A 15,255-nucleotide genomic window follows, 5' to 3' on the forward strand; every position below is an offset into this window, starting at 1 on the left:
CACGGAAGGACTGGTTGTCTGGAGCAGGCTGGGAATGTTGCGATTTCCAGAACCACATCTTCTTCTGTCCCTTTTGGTTCTTGGAGAAGGACCTCTGGGGAGCAGAGAAGCGGACTCTGATGGCAGACAACGTCTTCCCGTCCTTTTCGCTCTGGACTAAAGTGTCGCAAACGGTCTTGCCAAATAAGGTAGAACCATCAAAAGGGGCATTCGCAAATGACGCCTTAAAGGGTTCCACGAAGTCACAATGTCGGAGCCAGGCCTAGCGCCTCATGACTAGGCCTGCTCCTCTGGCTCTAGCGGCTCCCTCCGTAGCATGGGACAACAACCACATAGAGGTATTAGATATCGATCTTAGAGTGGCCATGCGAGTGGAGTACAATTGTTTGTCCTCCGCCGACATGGACTCCGGGGGGGAAGCAGCGTACTCTTTGATAAGGTCTCGCTGCATCCTTATAACGTGTGCCATATAGTTCAGAGACCTTACTGAGAAGGTTGCTGAACTAAACACCCGCTTCCCCAGGCGATTCATCGAGCGGGACTCTTTGCTCGGTGGATGGAACGAGGGACTCTCCTGAGCTAATTCCCTCTTGGTGGCTGCCGCCGTCAACATGGCATCTACGGGGGGACCCTTGCTCCAGTGGGATCTGTCCGCAGGGGGGCACAGAATTCGATCGGGGCATTTGGGAACTGGCTCCACAGTGTCCGGCTTCTTCCACGCCCTGGTGGTAATAAGGTCCACCAGGGGGTCGGGCGTAGGGGACACCCAAGAGGTAGACAGTCCTGCTTCGAATGCCTCCAGGAACACGGACTTCTCGGAGGAACCCTTGGGGACAGACAACTCCCCCCTAATCCTGAGCATTTCCATGATGTCTCCAAAGGAGATATCTTCGGGGGGGTGATCTAGGGGAGCCTTCCCCTTCATCCAAGTCCGTGTCTTCTGTTAAGGACTCGGGGGGAGTCCATGTGTCTCCTCTTACACTTGTACTTTTGAGGCACATCCTCGGAGGGGCTGCCCGAGGAGGTCTCACCAGCAACGACCTGTTCCAAGGGAATGACCTGAGACATCGAAGCAGGCTGTCCCTGAGGCTGGGTGATGGAAGCCTGACTCAGCCGAGAGGGAGTGCGGGGTGGAACCGAAGCAAGGGCCGGGGGTCCGGATGCCCTCAACAGTGCCCTCTCCACTGCATCGAAGGCCGAGGGGGAGTCGCTCTCTCTGGGATCCGAAAGTCGACTCCCACTCGGATCCGATGGAGGGATCGGAACCGGAGCCGAGACCATCGGATCCGAAGGACCCGTGTGCTCTGACCTGGACGAAGGCACACAGAATCCCATGGATCCGAAGCTCGGCCCACGGCTCCAAGAGCTCGGATCCGACAAGGAAGGACCCGACAGACTCGAGGGCAGAGTCGGATCTGAAGTACCCAGTACAGTCGGTGCCGACCCACACCCGGCTCCAACGCTGCCCGGCTCCGTATGCTCCAAACCTGAAAAGCGGGTCGGAGAAGGAGCTATCGGGGCAAAAAAAGGTGTTGAGCTCCCCCTCAAGGGGGGGGGGGGAGGCATGAGCACTCCCATCTGCAGCTGGGCCTGGATGAACCTTCGCATCATCTGGTCCAAGTCCGCATCCGAAAGGCTGTAGGTAGATCTCGAAGAGGCCACTGATGCGGGCCGGGAGTGCTGCCTCAATGACCTCGATGGAGATCGGGTCTCCTCCTCCTCCTCAGGTCCCAAAGAAAAGCAGGGGGATCGGAGCCGAGGAGACCTGGAAGCCGTGGAGGGAGAAGCCCGCTTAGCTGGGGGGGCCTAAGCGGAGGCCTCGGCCCTCCGCTTGTGGTGCTTCTCCCTCCTTTTCTCCCTCCTGGCCTCCCTCTCCTCCGGCGCTTTAGTGGGAGTTTGAGTCCCGGCCGGGGGGAGGGAGGCAGGAGTGGCCGCCACCGAGGACTGGGGTGGCGCCATGGGAGTACCGGAGGCCGAAGTCGGATCCAGGGGCAAAAGTCCCGCCAGGATCAGCTTCGACCTACGGTCTTTCAGTGCCTTGGGGTTGAACCCTGCACAAATAGAACACCCAGAGGAGAGGTGTTCAACCCCAAGGCACCGAACACACCGAGTGTGGCCATCTGCCGGTGAAAGCTTATGGCCACACTCTGTGCACTTTGAGAAAATAGGCTTTGGAGCCTCCGACATAGTTTTTTTTTTTAAACAACAAAAAACAAAGGTTTAAAACTAAACTATCTCACACAGACCAGGCCCCAACACAAAACAGTCCACACACACACTACGCACCAGCGAAGGAGGGGGAGGAATTACACTAAAAAGGGAACCTAAACACACACAAACAGTTAAGTACAATAACAGTGACAAAAAAGTATTTTTTTAAACAAAAAAAAACTGTCACTTAACTACCACATGCCAGGAGCTCAAGAATCTAGAAGCGTATGCAAGAGCGGCAAACTAGATCTGAGGTCAGTCAGGGTTGGCAGGGGATTATGGGTAAGGGGAGGAGCTAGGATCTCTAAGCTATGTATAAGTTGCTGGCTCGGATCCAAGTTCGGATCCAAGACCCAAAGGTTGCTGACAAATGAAGTACCTACTTCAGATCATGGTTTCACCCCTCACTCATAGCAGTAGATGCTTGGTGGTGGCGGTGAGGAGCCAGTCATCTAAGTATGGAAAAACATGGAATCCCTGGCATCTCAAGTGAGCTGTGACCACTGCCATGCATTTGGTGAACACTCTGGGGGTTATAGTGAGACCAAAGGGCAGGGCTCAAAATCCCAGCCGAAAGCGTAAATGTCTCCTGGACCGCCTGTCCATCTTTATGTAGTAGTACACATCCTGGAGATCTATTGAGCACATCCAATCCTCTTTCTCGAGAAAAGGGAATATTGACTGCAGTGTCACCACCCAAAACTTTGACTTTTTTACAGATTTGTTTAGTTTGCGGAGACCTAGAATGGATCTCCTGTCCCCTGTCTTTTTTTGGAACTAAAAAGAACCTTGAGTAAGTTCCGGATCCAATTTGGTCTGTGGGGACATGCTGGATGGCTCTTTTTTCTAGCAACATGAGTAACTCTTGTGTTGCATAGCCCCACTGACTGGGTGGAACATCTGGCATGGACTGGTTTACTAGAGGGGGAGTGGAAAAGGGTATGTAATAGCCTCTGGATATGACTGTACCCATTAATCTTGGGAGATCTCCTGCCAGGTGTTTGGGTACAGTGACAATAGTCCCCCGACTGCCTCATAGGTTCATAGATTAGTACATTTTGAGTTTTCATTGTTCTGAAGATGGGAGGGTGGCCTAATGGTTAAGGTGTTTGCCTTACAAACACAAGGTGCAGGGTTTGAATCTCAAGGGATAATTGGCTAGGCTTAAAATGGCTCACAAGGGCAGCTAGCTTAGTACTAATCTATGAATCTATGAACCTATGTCGATCGCTCACATGAGCGAATAAGCAGGAACTCAAAATCACTACTGTGGGGGGTTGTACCCCCCACACCCACCACTAAATATTTATTCCTACTACGAGATTGCACTAATGTGAGGAAAGGGCAAATATTCTGATCTTCACTGTACTGTGATCCCAAAAATCCAACATCGACTTCCTGATTATTTGCTCATGTGAGTGATCGACATTTTGAGTTTTCGGCGATCTAAAGTAGACCCTTTCACATTTGGTACAAAAAGGGCAAAACCATCGAAGGGGGCATTGGTGAAAGAAGACTTGAAGGGTTCAGCAAAGACGCACCCAGGAATGTCTTCTAAGAGAAATTCCTGCAGCTGCTGCTCTACTCGCTCCATCAGCTGCGTAAGAAATCAGTCTCATAGAGAAGTTCACAATGGAGTTGAAGGTGGACAGCTTTGAGGAAACTTTGTCTGCAGTCCCCGAAGCTAAAGAACCCTGAAGGGTATCTCCTAGCTCCTTTAGGAGATCCCTTTGAAACTTTGTAAAATGGGTGAGATAGTTCAGCGACCGCAAGGTAAAGGTCACTGAAGAAAAGGCACGCTTTCCATACCTGTCCATAGTCCTTGGCTCTTTGTTAGGAGGATGAACACATGAGGAGGTCTCCGACAGCTCCTTCTTAGTGGCTGCCGCCGCCGCCACCACCATCGCATCTACAGGGACACCTTTTGTCAAGAACTCCTTCTCTGTAGGGACAGTAATAAATTTATTCGGCCTCTGCGGAACCGGCTCCACTGTATCAGGCGATGTCCAGGTCTTGCGGGATATGACATTTAAAAGCTGGTCATATGGGGGAGTTACCCAGGATGTGGAGGGGTGAGACCCAAAAGCCTCCAGGTATACTGATTCATCCTCTGAAGAGTTGATGGGCTTCCAGCCACCCCTCTGAGGATCTCAAGAATGTCAGAGAAAGAGACATCCTCAGAGGGGAACCCTTCAGACTCATCCAAATCAGTATCTGAAGTGCCAGACTCAGGGGAGTCTATGTGCTTCCTCTTGCGCAGTCTCTTCCAATGGACTTCCTCAGAAGGGTACTCTGGTGAAGCCTCGGAGGAGACTATGCCACCTGAAAGGGGCTTCCTGGGGGTCTGGGCCACTACGCTGGGGAGGAGTAGGTGAAGAAGAGATCGACACTGGCACCTGTGAGGGAAGAGAAGATGGCTCCGAGAGTGGAGCTGTCTGGGATGACAGCACTCTCTCCATCAGCTCAAAATCCCCCTCACTCCACATTGAAGACATCCTCCACTCTGAAGATGTCAAGGATAGACTCCAGGGCAGAGCGGGGGTCTCCGAAGCCATTGTAGGAGCCCAGCTCAACCTCACTGAGGGGTAGAGTTGGCTCGGACAACTGTTCGCGCTGACTCCCCTCCCCAGACCCGAGGGGTGAGCGTTGGCTCCCAGACTCCTCAATATCTGAAGGAGCCGAAGATGTCGGAGCAGATACCGGAACCAATGAACTTGAGGGAGGTCCTGGTACTGACGGTTCCACTACTATCGGATCCATCCTCTCTGGCTCTGAAACCACCAGGAACAGAGGAGGAATTGAAGATGATGCCTTTGATGGTCCCGAATCCTTTGGGGTCAGAGATGATAAAATTTTTGGCAGTGCTGGTGTCTTTAGCAATCTCTTCACCACCCGTTCTACATCATCATCAGATAAACTCCTGGAAGAACAGGAGGATAAAGAGGGAGATCTAGCCCTCTCCAAAATGGGAGATCTCAATATAGGTGTGACCGGCTCCAATATAGGAGACAATTTCCTGCTCAGTAGACACTAATGGAGCCAAAGACGAAGATTCTGGTCTATCGGAATCAAGAGCACTTGGCTCCGATGCAACAACTTTTTTTGGTGGTTCTGAAGGTGGAGTCACAACAGCAGGTCTCTTAGAGGCTTTTGAATGTGAAGAAGAAGGAGAAGTAGGCTTGGAGCTCTAATGATGCCTGGAAAGGACATTTCAGTAAGCCTCATCAATTTGTTTTGGTGCTCCTGAAACACTCTGCTGCTAAACCCATGATAGGTGGTGCAAGGATCCTGCAAGTGGATGGCGCTGAGACAATACACACAGTTAGTGTGACCGTCTGTAAGAGACATTTTCTGGGTACACTGGTCACATTTTTTAAAACCCGACTGCTTATGTTCTTTTTCTTTATCTTTCGACATCTCGAACAGCAAAGAGGGAAGGCAAAAAACACTCTACCATTAAGTTAACAAGACTCTAATATCAATATGCAAAAATCAACAACACAGCTCTTAACACTAACTACAGAACCTACTAATGGGAGAAACACACCAAAAGCCAACAGACAGTAAGCCAAACTAGCACTACTCTATAGCATATCTCTCAACCTGGAAACATCATAAATCTGGACAAGGCCCATGAAAAAAGATACAAATCTGTACGCTGATTAACATAAAATCTGCATACATAATTATGTAACCCTACCCACTCCAATGGAATTGTGGGCTTCCAACCTTCAAATGCAAACTGAAGAACAGAACCAAAATATAGCACCAGAGTCCCCCCGCAGCCATTCCAATGTCCCATTACCTGGCTATTTCTCCCCATTTACCATAAACACTAATGTGTGCATACTGCTTTACTTCTACAATGATTATTTGGATTTTATTTTTACATTTTATAGCACAATGCACAAACACTAATAGATATCTGCTAAACAAAACAATACAGTCTCACAATGAAAATAGACTTGGTATTAAAACTTCTCTACCCTTGAAACTCACATTCATTGAAATAGCACTGAAACCCACACCACACCCAAAGAAAATGCATCTGGCCAGTGGTGGATAAAGATTATCTTTGGGCTGTTTTCAAATCATAGGCCCCTTGCACACAAAACAAGAAACATACATGTGTTCTTTGATACATCTTCCTGACTTTATTAAATTATATTCCTTGTATAATACAGCAAACTTGTTAGACTTAAGTAGAGTGCATTTTAAATTTATTGTTTAAACATTTTTCCAGTAGGCAATGAAACAAAATGCATGAACCAGTAATGACAAAACTGCCCTATTCAGAACATTTCCATCATAAGAGTCTACTTCCACATATACACAATCGCATTTTAAATTTATTGTTTGAACATTTTTCCAGTAGGCAATGAAACAAAATGAATGAACCAGTAATGACAAAACTGTCTTATTCAGAACATTTCCATGATAAAAGTCTACTTACACACACACACACACACACACACACACACACACTATACACACATACATAGAATGACAGTAGTGCAAGCTACAGGCATCTTGCACAGCTTCTTGCACTTATTTTCAATTTCAGTTTTTTTTTTTTGGGGGGGGGGGGTGGGCAAAAACCAAGGACACATTTTAAACATTGCTTGTATAAATTTGGAAAGTTGCTTGAATAAAATATTGTGTTACCACCATGCATTTCACTGCAAAGTCTTGAACCCAGGACCCTGTGAACTAAAATCAGAGCAACACACCACTAAGTCAAATCAGCAGTTTCCTGAAAGACAGGAAGACTGAAACTTAACTGGCTATCATTTTGTGAATTCAGTTCTCACTTCTCACCATAGCTCTCAACATCTTAACACAAAAAACCTGGAAAAGCCAATAATGGAAGAATACAGCCCCAGAATGGGGACAAATTTCAAATACTGATCTTATAAACTTAGAAAATTGCCAGAATAAAAGGTTTTGTGTTACCATTTATTTTCTGAAGAATATGAAGTCTGAAATTCAAATGTCTGTCAGTATTTGGTGAATTCAATGCTTCCAAGAGGAAAAGAACAAAAATATGAGGCATAAATTCGCAAGTGATGGTGGCTAGGGACTTTAGGCTCTTTTTACCCGTACCCAAGGTACAGGGTTTGAGCCCGAGTACCTCTCGCCAACAGGTGTATGCAGTTGGGGGCATTTTCACACACACAAACACACACACACACACAGACACACAGACACACACACACACACACACACACACACACACACACACACACACACAGTAAAAACAAAGTAATTCAGTACGGGTGGGAGGTACACACAACAAAGACAGAAAAGAATGGTATAACTATGAAAGGTGAAGAATCCTCTTAACTAAAATGGATTCTGCAAGGGAGAAAAAAGAAACCCACAAGAAAACGTGAGTGGCCCTCTAGGTTAAACGGGCCACTGAGAGCCCTCTAACTTAAACGGGTCTCTCTAGAAAGTAGGGGAAGAAACTACACTACAACTAAATAAAAAGGGGGTTATCGCACAAGGACAGCGAGAACTAAGTGGACATCAAAGAAAATTTCTACAAGAAATCCAACTAAAAGCAATACTTAGTCAATGAGCCAGCAGGAAGACTTCTTGATCACTTGAGTGGCAAACGAGAACTGGGTATCTTACTTTGTGCATCATGGGATAAGAGTCAGCCTCGAGCTAGTGGAACCTCTTGAGCTTTTGTACTATTAGGCCGAGTCGGAACCAATGCTCGTTTCCAAACCCAACCAAGCAAGATTTATGGCGAGATAGGACAACATAACATCATTAATCTCACTAGTAGATATTGGGATGCATTTTCTAACATCCAATAATAAAGCCAACATTTTATTGGAATAATCAAGAAAATCCATTAGCACTACACGACCCCTTTCTCAGGCTCCATAATTCTGACGGTGGTGTCACCACTTAATTTGTGCAATAAAACCCTCTCATCTCATTTTAAGTTGTAACTAAAAAAGCGACGGGGGGGGGGGGATTGTCCTTGTAAATAAGTATCCTGCCTACCTAGACTTTTAAACAAGTTCACTAATGGAACTTATGGAATGGATTGGATGGTGCAATGGTGCAACGGTGACGTTGTCACCTCACAGCAAGAGGTTCTCGAGTTCAGTTCTTGGCTGGAATGCCTTCTGTGCGGAGTCTGCATGTCCTCCTTGCGTTCGTGTGGGTTTCCTCTGGGTGCTCTGCTTTCCTCCCACATCACAAAGACGTGCATTTAGAGCTTTTCTCCCTGGGCCTCCGCTGAAAATTGGTTTTGTTCCAAGTTAGACTTTCCCGGTAAACAATGCTAAATAAATAAATAATAAATAACGGGAGACATAAAAAATGGACAGATTACGTTTCCTGATAAGTATTTTAAGCTCTAGCAAACAATCAGATATATTAAACCTAGGAGAAGGGGCAAAAGTAAAACACCTCTCAAACAAGCTGAAATGCACATTGGCAACAATCTCATTTGAAAAATTAAATATTTTGAAGCCATGTCGAGAAGTCACGTAAAAATTTATTTATTTATTTTTAACAGTAAAGAAACACTGTTCTAAAAAATAAATAGGGAAACAGCACCCTTGCAAGCACGGCACCCTAGGTGATCGCCTATTTCACCTATATGTAAGGCCAGCCCTGGACCCTATTGTGCTTCACTTGTTTTATACTTATATCAATGCTAAAACTAATTTTTTTAGTTTTTCTATAAGGCATTTCACTGCTACAGTTTTCTTTTACAAATACCGCATATATATAAGTGTGCGTATGTGAGCACTGAAGAAGTATGTATTTTATGAACAAAACCTGGTTTTCCGTTTTGGTGTGGCATTATAAACAGTTGTATATTCTCCTGCTCTGTATTTTCTGATGGTTATCAGTTTTCTACAGTGCTCTATCCCTTTTTTGTAGCTCCGTTCACTGATTTTTGTTATTTAAGTACATGTAAGTATGTATATGTATATATATGCATACATATATATATATATATATATATATATATATGGGATCCATTTAGTACATTGAATTTACGTATCAACGAAACATAAATCAGCAAGTGCACTTCCGCGAAAGTACATTTTGTCGAAAATACACTTTCGTGTGAAAATAAAAATAAAAGAAAAAAAAGAAGAAATAAAAAAATGCAGTTTGCATGTAACCTTAGTTGAACATCAACGTTTAGTGTTGATGTACAACTAAGCAAACTAGTACTGAGATCATGGTAAAGTGGGGAAAAGGGAAATATTCCCTTTTCCCCACTGTAGTGCGATCTCAGAGTGAGAATATTAAAGCGGGGAGGGGGGGTGCAGGGGTCTTGCCCCCCTGCAAAAGATGTATTTTTTGTGTGTGATTTTTTTTTTTTTAGTTAGCCAATCCGGCAACTATACTTCAGCGAAAGTGCAGTTTCGTTGAAGTGGGCATCTACTTTTCTTTTTCAAAGAAGTGTAATTTCGATGAAGAAAAGTAGATCCATATATACAGTGGATACAAAAAGTTTAAACACCCCTGTTAAAATGCCAGGTTTTTGTGATATAAAAAATGAGACATAATAAATCATTTCAAAACTTTTCCCACCTGTAATGTGACCTATAACCTGTACAACTCAATTGAAAAACGAATCTGTTAGGGGAAAAATATAAAAAATGTACAATAAGCTCATTGCATAAGTGTGCACACCCTTAAACTAATACTTTGTTGAATCACCTTCTGATTTAATTACAACATTCAGTCTTCTTGGGTAGGAGTCTATCAGCATGGCACATCTTGACTTGGCAATATTTGCCCACTCTTCCTTGCAAAAGCGCTCCAAATCTGTCAGATTTTCTGTTGGATTTACGTCTGGGCTCTGGCTGGGCCATTCCAAAACTTTAACTTTCTTCTGGTGAAGCCATTCTTTTGTTGATTTGGATGTATGCGTGGGGTCATTGTCATGTTGAAATGCGAAATTCCACTTCATTTTCAGTTTTGTGGTAGATGCCTGAAGGTTTTGGGCCAAAAGTGACTGGTATTTGGAACTGTTCATAATTCCCTCAACCTTGACTAAAGCCCCAGTTCCAGCTGAAGAAAAGCATCCACAAAGCATGATACTGACACCACCATGCTTCACCATGGGGATGGTGTTCTTTTGGTGATGCAAAGAGTTGTTTTTGCGCCAAACATACCTTTTGGAATTGTGGCCAAAAAGTTCAACCTTGGTCTCATCAGACCATAACACATTTCCCCACATGCTTTTTGAGAGACTTGATGTACTGTTTTGCAAATTTTAACTGGGCCTGGATTTTTTTCTGTGTAAGAAAAAGCTTCTGCCTTGCAACCCTACCCCTTGGCCCAGACATATGGAGAATACAGGAGGTTGTTGTCACATGTAGTACACAGTCAGTACTTGCCAGAAATTTCTGCAGCTCCTTTCAATGTTGGTGTAGGTCTCTTGGCAGCCTCCCATACCAGTTTTTGTCTAGTCTTTTCATCACTTTTGGAGGGATGTCCAGTTCTTTGCAACGTCACTGTTGTCCCATATTTTCTCAACTTTTCGATGACTGTCTTCACTGAATCCCATGGTATATCCAATGCTGTGAAAATGTTTTTGTACCCTTCTCCTGACTGATACTTTTCAACAATGAGATCCCTTTGGTGCTTTGTAAGCTCTCTGCAAACCATGGCTTTTGCAGTAGCAGGCAACTGAATAAATGTCAGGAAAATCCTACTAGAACAGCTGAACTTTATTTGGGGTTAATCAGAGTCTCTTTAATTGATGGCAGGTGTGTACCCAAGAAGACTGAAAGCTGTAATTAAATCAAAACGTGCTTCAACAAAGTATTAGTTTAAGGGTGTGGACACTTATGCAACCAGCTTATTGTACATTATTTATTTTTTATATTTTTTTCCCCTAACAGATTTGTTTGTTTTTCAGCTGAATTCTACAGGTTATAGGTGGGACAAGTTTTGAAATGATTTATTGTGGTCTCATTTTTTTATTTCACAAAAACCTGGCATTTTAACAGGGGTGTATAAACATTTTATATCCACTGTATGTACAATAAATGTGCATAAAATATATGCAACATACACACACACACACACACACATATATATATATATATATATATATATATATATATATATATGGGTCTACTTCGGTAGACCGAAGTATTACTTACCCGACACTCACTTGCCCTAGACTACAGAAGACCGACATCTGGAACATCGACTTCGCACGCGAGGTAAGTAACTGCTTGGCAATCCCAAACAAAAACAATTAACAAAACTAAACTAAACCAACCGATGTGGGGGGCTTCGACATCCACACCCCCTAACTAAATATAGTAACTCCAAGATTGCACTACCGCGAGGGGTAAGGGGCAAAGTTCAACAGGATGGCCAAGCAGTTCCTTATATCATGTGCAAAGTCGGTGTTACGGATGTCGGTCTTCTGAAGTTGTTGGTGCTTTCGTCTGGGGAAACTTCAGTGTCGGGTATGTAAAAGTTTGGTCTAATAAATTAGACCCACAGATATATATATATATATATATATATATACATACACATATACACACATACGCATACATACAAAACTCTTGTGTGTCTTGTTTAGTTGAAGTTGGGGAAAGGGTGATTAATACCCTAATGCATAGGGCTGGGATCAGATGCAATGGCAGAGCTAAGGTTAATACACATGAGTAATGGTTGAACACATTTCCCCTGTGGTAATTGTAAGCATTGTAAATTTATGACTTATCTTATGTTGGGTTACTACTGACATCCAGCTTTCACTAATGTCAGTGCTGTTGAAGCAAGCTGAGCTGGTTCTTCCTCCACCCTTCCCCATCCCTCACCCCAGGATGAGCAAGCCAGCATTGGTACCTCACTCCCAGACTCTCTGGCTCCTCCTTCAGCATTCAGGTCACTAACTAATCTTGGGTCAACAAGATCACAGTCACACCTATGTGGATGCTCTTTATAGCCAAATTTTAAAGTATTAGACTACATTCTTCTAAGCAGTGAGATGGCTAAAAGAACAGAATTGTGAAACACACTAACAAATAATGTAGTAGTAAAATAATAGAAAAATGCTGATTAAAACTAAAATACATTACCTTTTGTCTCATCATCCAGGTTTATAATTGCGTACATTTCCTTCAGCTCTGTAAGATCCTGGATTTTAATACTAAAACACAGTAATTGTTAAACAGAAGAACCAGTGAAATATAGCAAATATCAACACAAAAGGCATAAATGCATAAATGTCAGACAGAAATTGCAAAAAGGTACAAATATGCAGAAAGCCCCGAGGAAAACAAGAGTCTTCACTGTATATACCTTAAACCTCTTTTGAAGAAAGCCCATGAGATATATGCCACTGACTTTCAATTTTTTTTTTTTTTAAGTTTTAATGATGCATTCAGTCCTTAAAAATCAACCACCACTAGCTGTTGAGAGAATATGTTTTCCCTTTTTATGGGCTCATCAGAAAAGCATAAGTGATTAGTTTGACTATTTTCTGGGAAATCTCAGCTTAGTAAGGAACTTTATGTCTTCAACACTAAGTTGATTGCAAAATATCCTAAACAGCAAGACAAAGGGTAAAAAGGTCACACAAAAAAGGCACAAAGCTAAAATCAAACAAAAGGACCTTAGGGGAAAAAAACAGAATCCTCACCGTATGACACCTTAAAGCTCATTTGAAAGATGCACATGGGATATATTCAAATGAGCCCTTAAGAACATTCAGGTGTTCCACTACACTGTCAGTACCTGGTAGCCTGCAGGAAAGTTTGTGACATATATTCACAGAAGTCTGGCTCCTTCCCCTTAAATATGATCCCTCTTGCCAGACTTCTGTGAATATATGTCATAGAAGTCTGGCTCCTTCCCCTTAAACACAATCCCTCTTGCCAGACTTTTGTGACATATATTCACAGAAGTCTGGCAAGAGGGATCATGTTTAAGGGGAAGGAGCCATTGACCAGTCTCATTCTGTTGACAACCGGGGTTTAAATAATGACTTTGGTCAGACAGAGCAACCCTGGAAAAACAGGCAACAACGATTACCTCACTTTCCTTCATGGATAGGCTCCCTAGTCTACTGCAAAACAGTAATCAAATTAATTTAGTTTCTTCTCCAAAAGACAATTCCAACTTGCCAGATATACAAGAAATGAAAAGTTATTAGACTTCCTGAATTTCCCCCAACACAGACTTTGGTAATGATTACAGAGAAAATGAATGCAAAAATTAGTTGAGTCCCTTACGTAATTTCTGGAGTCTTCAGGACTATGGGAAATCATGGAATGGCCTACTGTTTAGTAGCATAGTATGGTCTGTTTAGGGCGGTAAGTCTGTAAATAAAGCATAAAAACCAAAACGCAGTATAATGAATACAAGAATACCTGTTCATCAGGTCAGGCCATCTCAGTTCAGTGGGAATGGGTGAAAAAAAAAAAAGACAGATCACAACAGTGTTTCTTAACTACAAGCACATAGTACCAAAAGGTAATACTAGGTTGGGATTGTCTTTTTACATACATAAATGTGATCATGATATTAATGTAAAATGCAGTGATGCTACACTGACTTTCAGATTCTCTGTATTTAAAGTGAACCAGATGCAGCACAAACAATTATTATACACATGTAGGCACAATGGTGCATAATATAAAAACAAAAAACAAAATACGTCCTTGCTGGCCATTTTAAAGTCTAGCTAATTTCCCTTTTGGTGCTAGAAATAACCTATTCCATTTGGTTAGAGATTAGTCTTACCCATCCCATGGTCAGTAATTCTATATTACCCATAATGAGAATAACTGGGATCACACCACAGATAATATGAGGGGACCCATGCATGGGATAAAGTACTTAGGAGTTGCCTCTGTCCATTAGTAGTACACAAGAGAGTGCAGAGGTAGATTTTCTGTTTCCCATCCATAAATCCAAGTTGCACTTCAATATAGACAGGGATGAACTTTGTTTTATTTGGATGGAGAGTATGTTTCAGAGCAACAGTATCCTCTGCAAGATATACCTGTCCCTCAAACACTTCTGTTGATGTTGTAGAAGGAGTTTAGATCCCCTAGACTGAATATTTCTGATGCCATTTAACTTGCTGATATGCAGTAAATTTATCAGTATTGGGATGGAGGATGTATTGTATGCCAGACACAGGTCACCTCTTAGCAGTCTGTAGGATACAAAGTATAGTGACAGGGCTTTGAGTTTCCATGTAGGAAATGTTGGTTATACATTGTATCCTTTAAGTAATGTACCTCTGCGGGAATTCCAGTTGTTGCATGTGTCTGCACAGATACATGCAAAAGAAGGCATTATATTCAATGACTGGCCAAATGAGGGCTAAGTAAAGGGAGACAATGACATCCCTAAATCTAGGCACAATCCTTTTATTTATAAGCTGTGCAATACAAAAAGGACTTTCTTACAATAATGGACACATTTGGTCAAAAGCTAAGTCAATGTCTACATAAGTTTCCAAGTCCCGAACAAACTGGGTCAACTCTTAGGGGTATGTTGTCAGTGTCGGTAGTTCCCTGAGGTAGATAGCTTCCCAAAGGATATAACAATGCAAGAAGCCTTAAATGTTCGCCCTATTACACATTCAACGGGCACGATCCCGAAGAGTACCACCACAATGACTTCTTCTACTGGGGCTTTTTTACCGTACCTAAAGAAGCAGGTGAACCACTACAACAGAGGAAGATCTCGCAGCAGAGACTCCCGGAAAAGGAAGAACTCGGGGGAACAATATCCTCTGAACAGACGAAAGAAAAATTGACACATGACATTTTGTTTAATCTCTCTAGTGTTTCTCTGGATCCTCATAGTATCAGTGTTTTGAATAGAGGTCTCAGTTTTATACCAGCTGTGAATGCTAAATTAACAGAAACTCTGATAGATCTGAGGATGTTTTGTAGGAATCTAAGCCTAAGGTTATTTTTTAGGACTGAAGAATCAGATAGAGTTGATATCACAGGTAATATAAGTTATAAGACCAACAGTACATTTATACCTCCCATGCTGCCACATGTAGAATGC

General features: G+C 43.1%; 1 protein-coding gene across 1 annotated transcript in view; it reads right to left on the minus strand.

The window, feature by feature from the left end:
* WDR19 (WD repeat domain 19) overlaps positions 1 to 15,255 on the minus strand; it is a 3,663,919-nt gene that overhangs the window by 2,965,473 nt on the left and 683,191 nt on the right. Inside the window, exon 10 of the mRNA XM_044062937.1 lies at positions 12,303 to 12,373. Within this exon, the coding sequence (XP_043918872.1) occupies positions 12,303 to 12,373 (71 nt within the window). The remainder of the gene's footprint in view (positions 1 to 12,302; positions 12,374 to 15,255) is intronic.

This window comes from Protopterus annectens, chromosome 2.part1 (genome assembly GCF_019279795.1).
Source record: "Protopterus annectens isolate FY-2018-M chromosome 2.part1, PAN1.0, whole genome shotgun sequence".
NCBI classification, from domain to species: Eukaryota; Metazoa; Chordata; order Ceratodontiformes; family Protopteridae; genus Protopterus; species Protopterus annectens.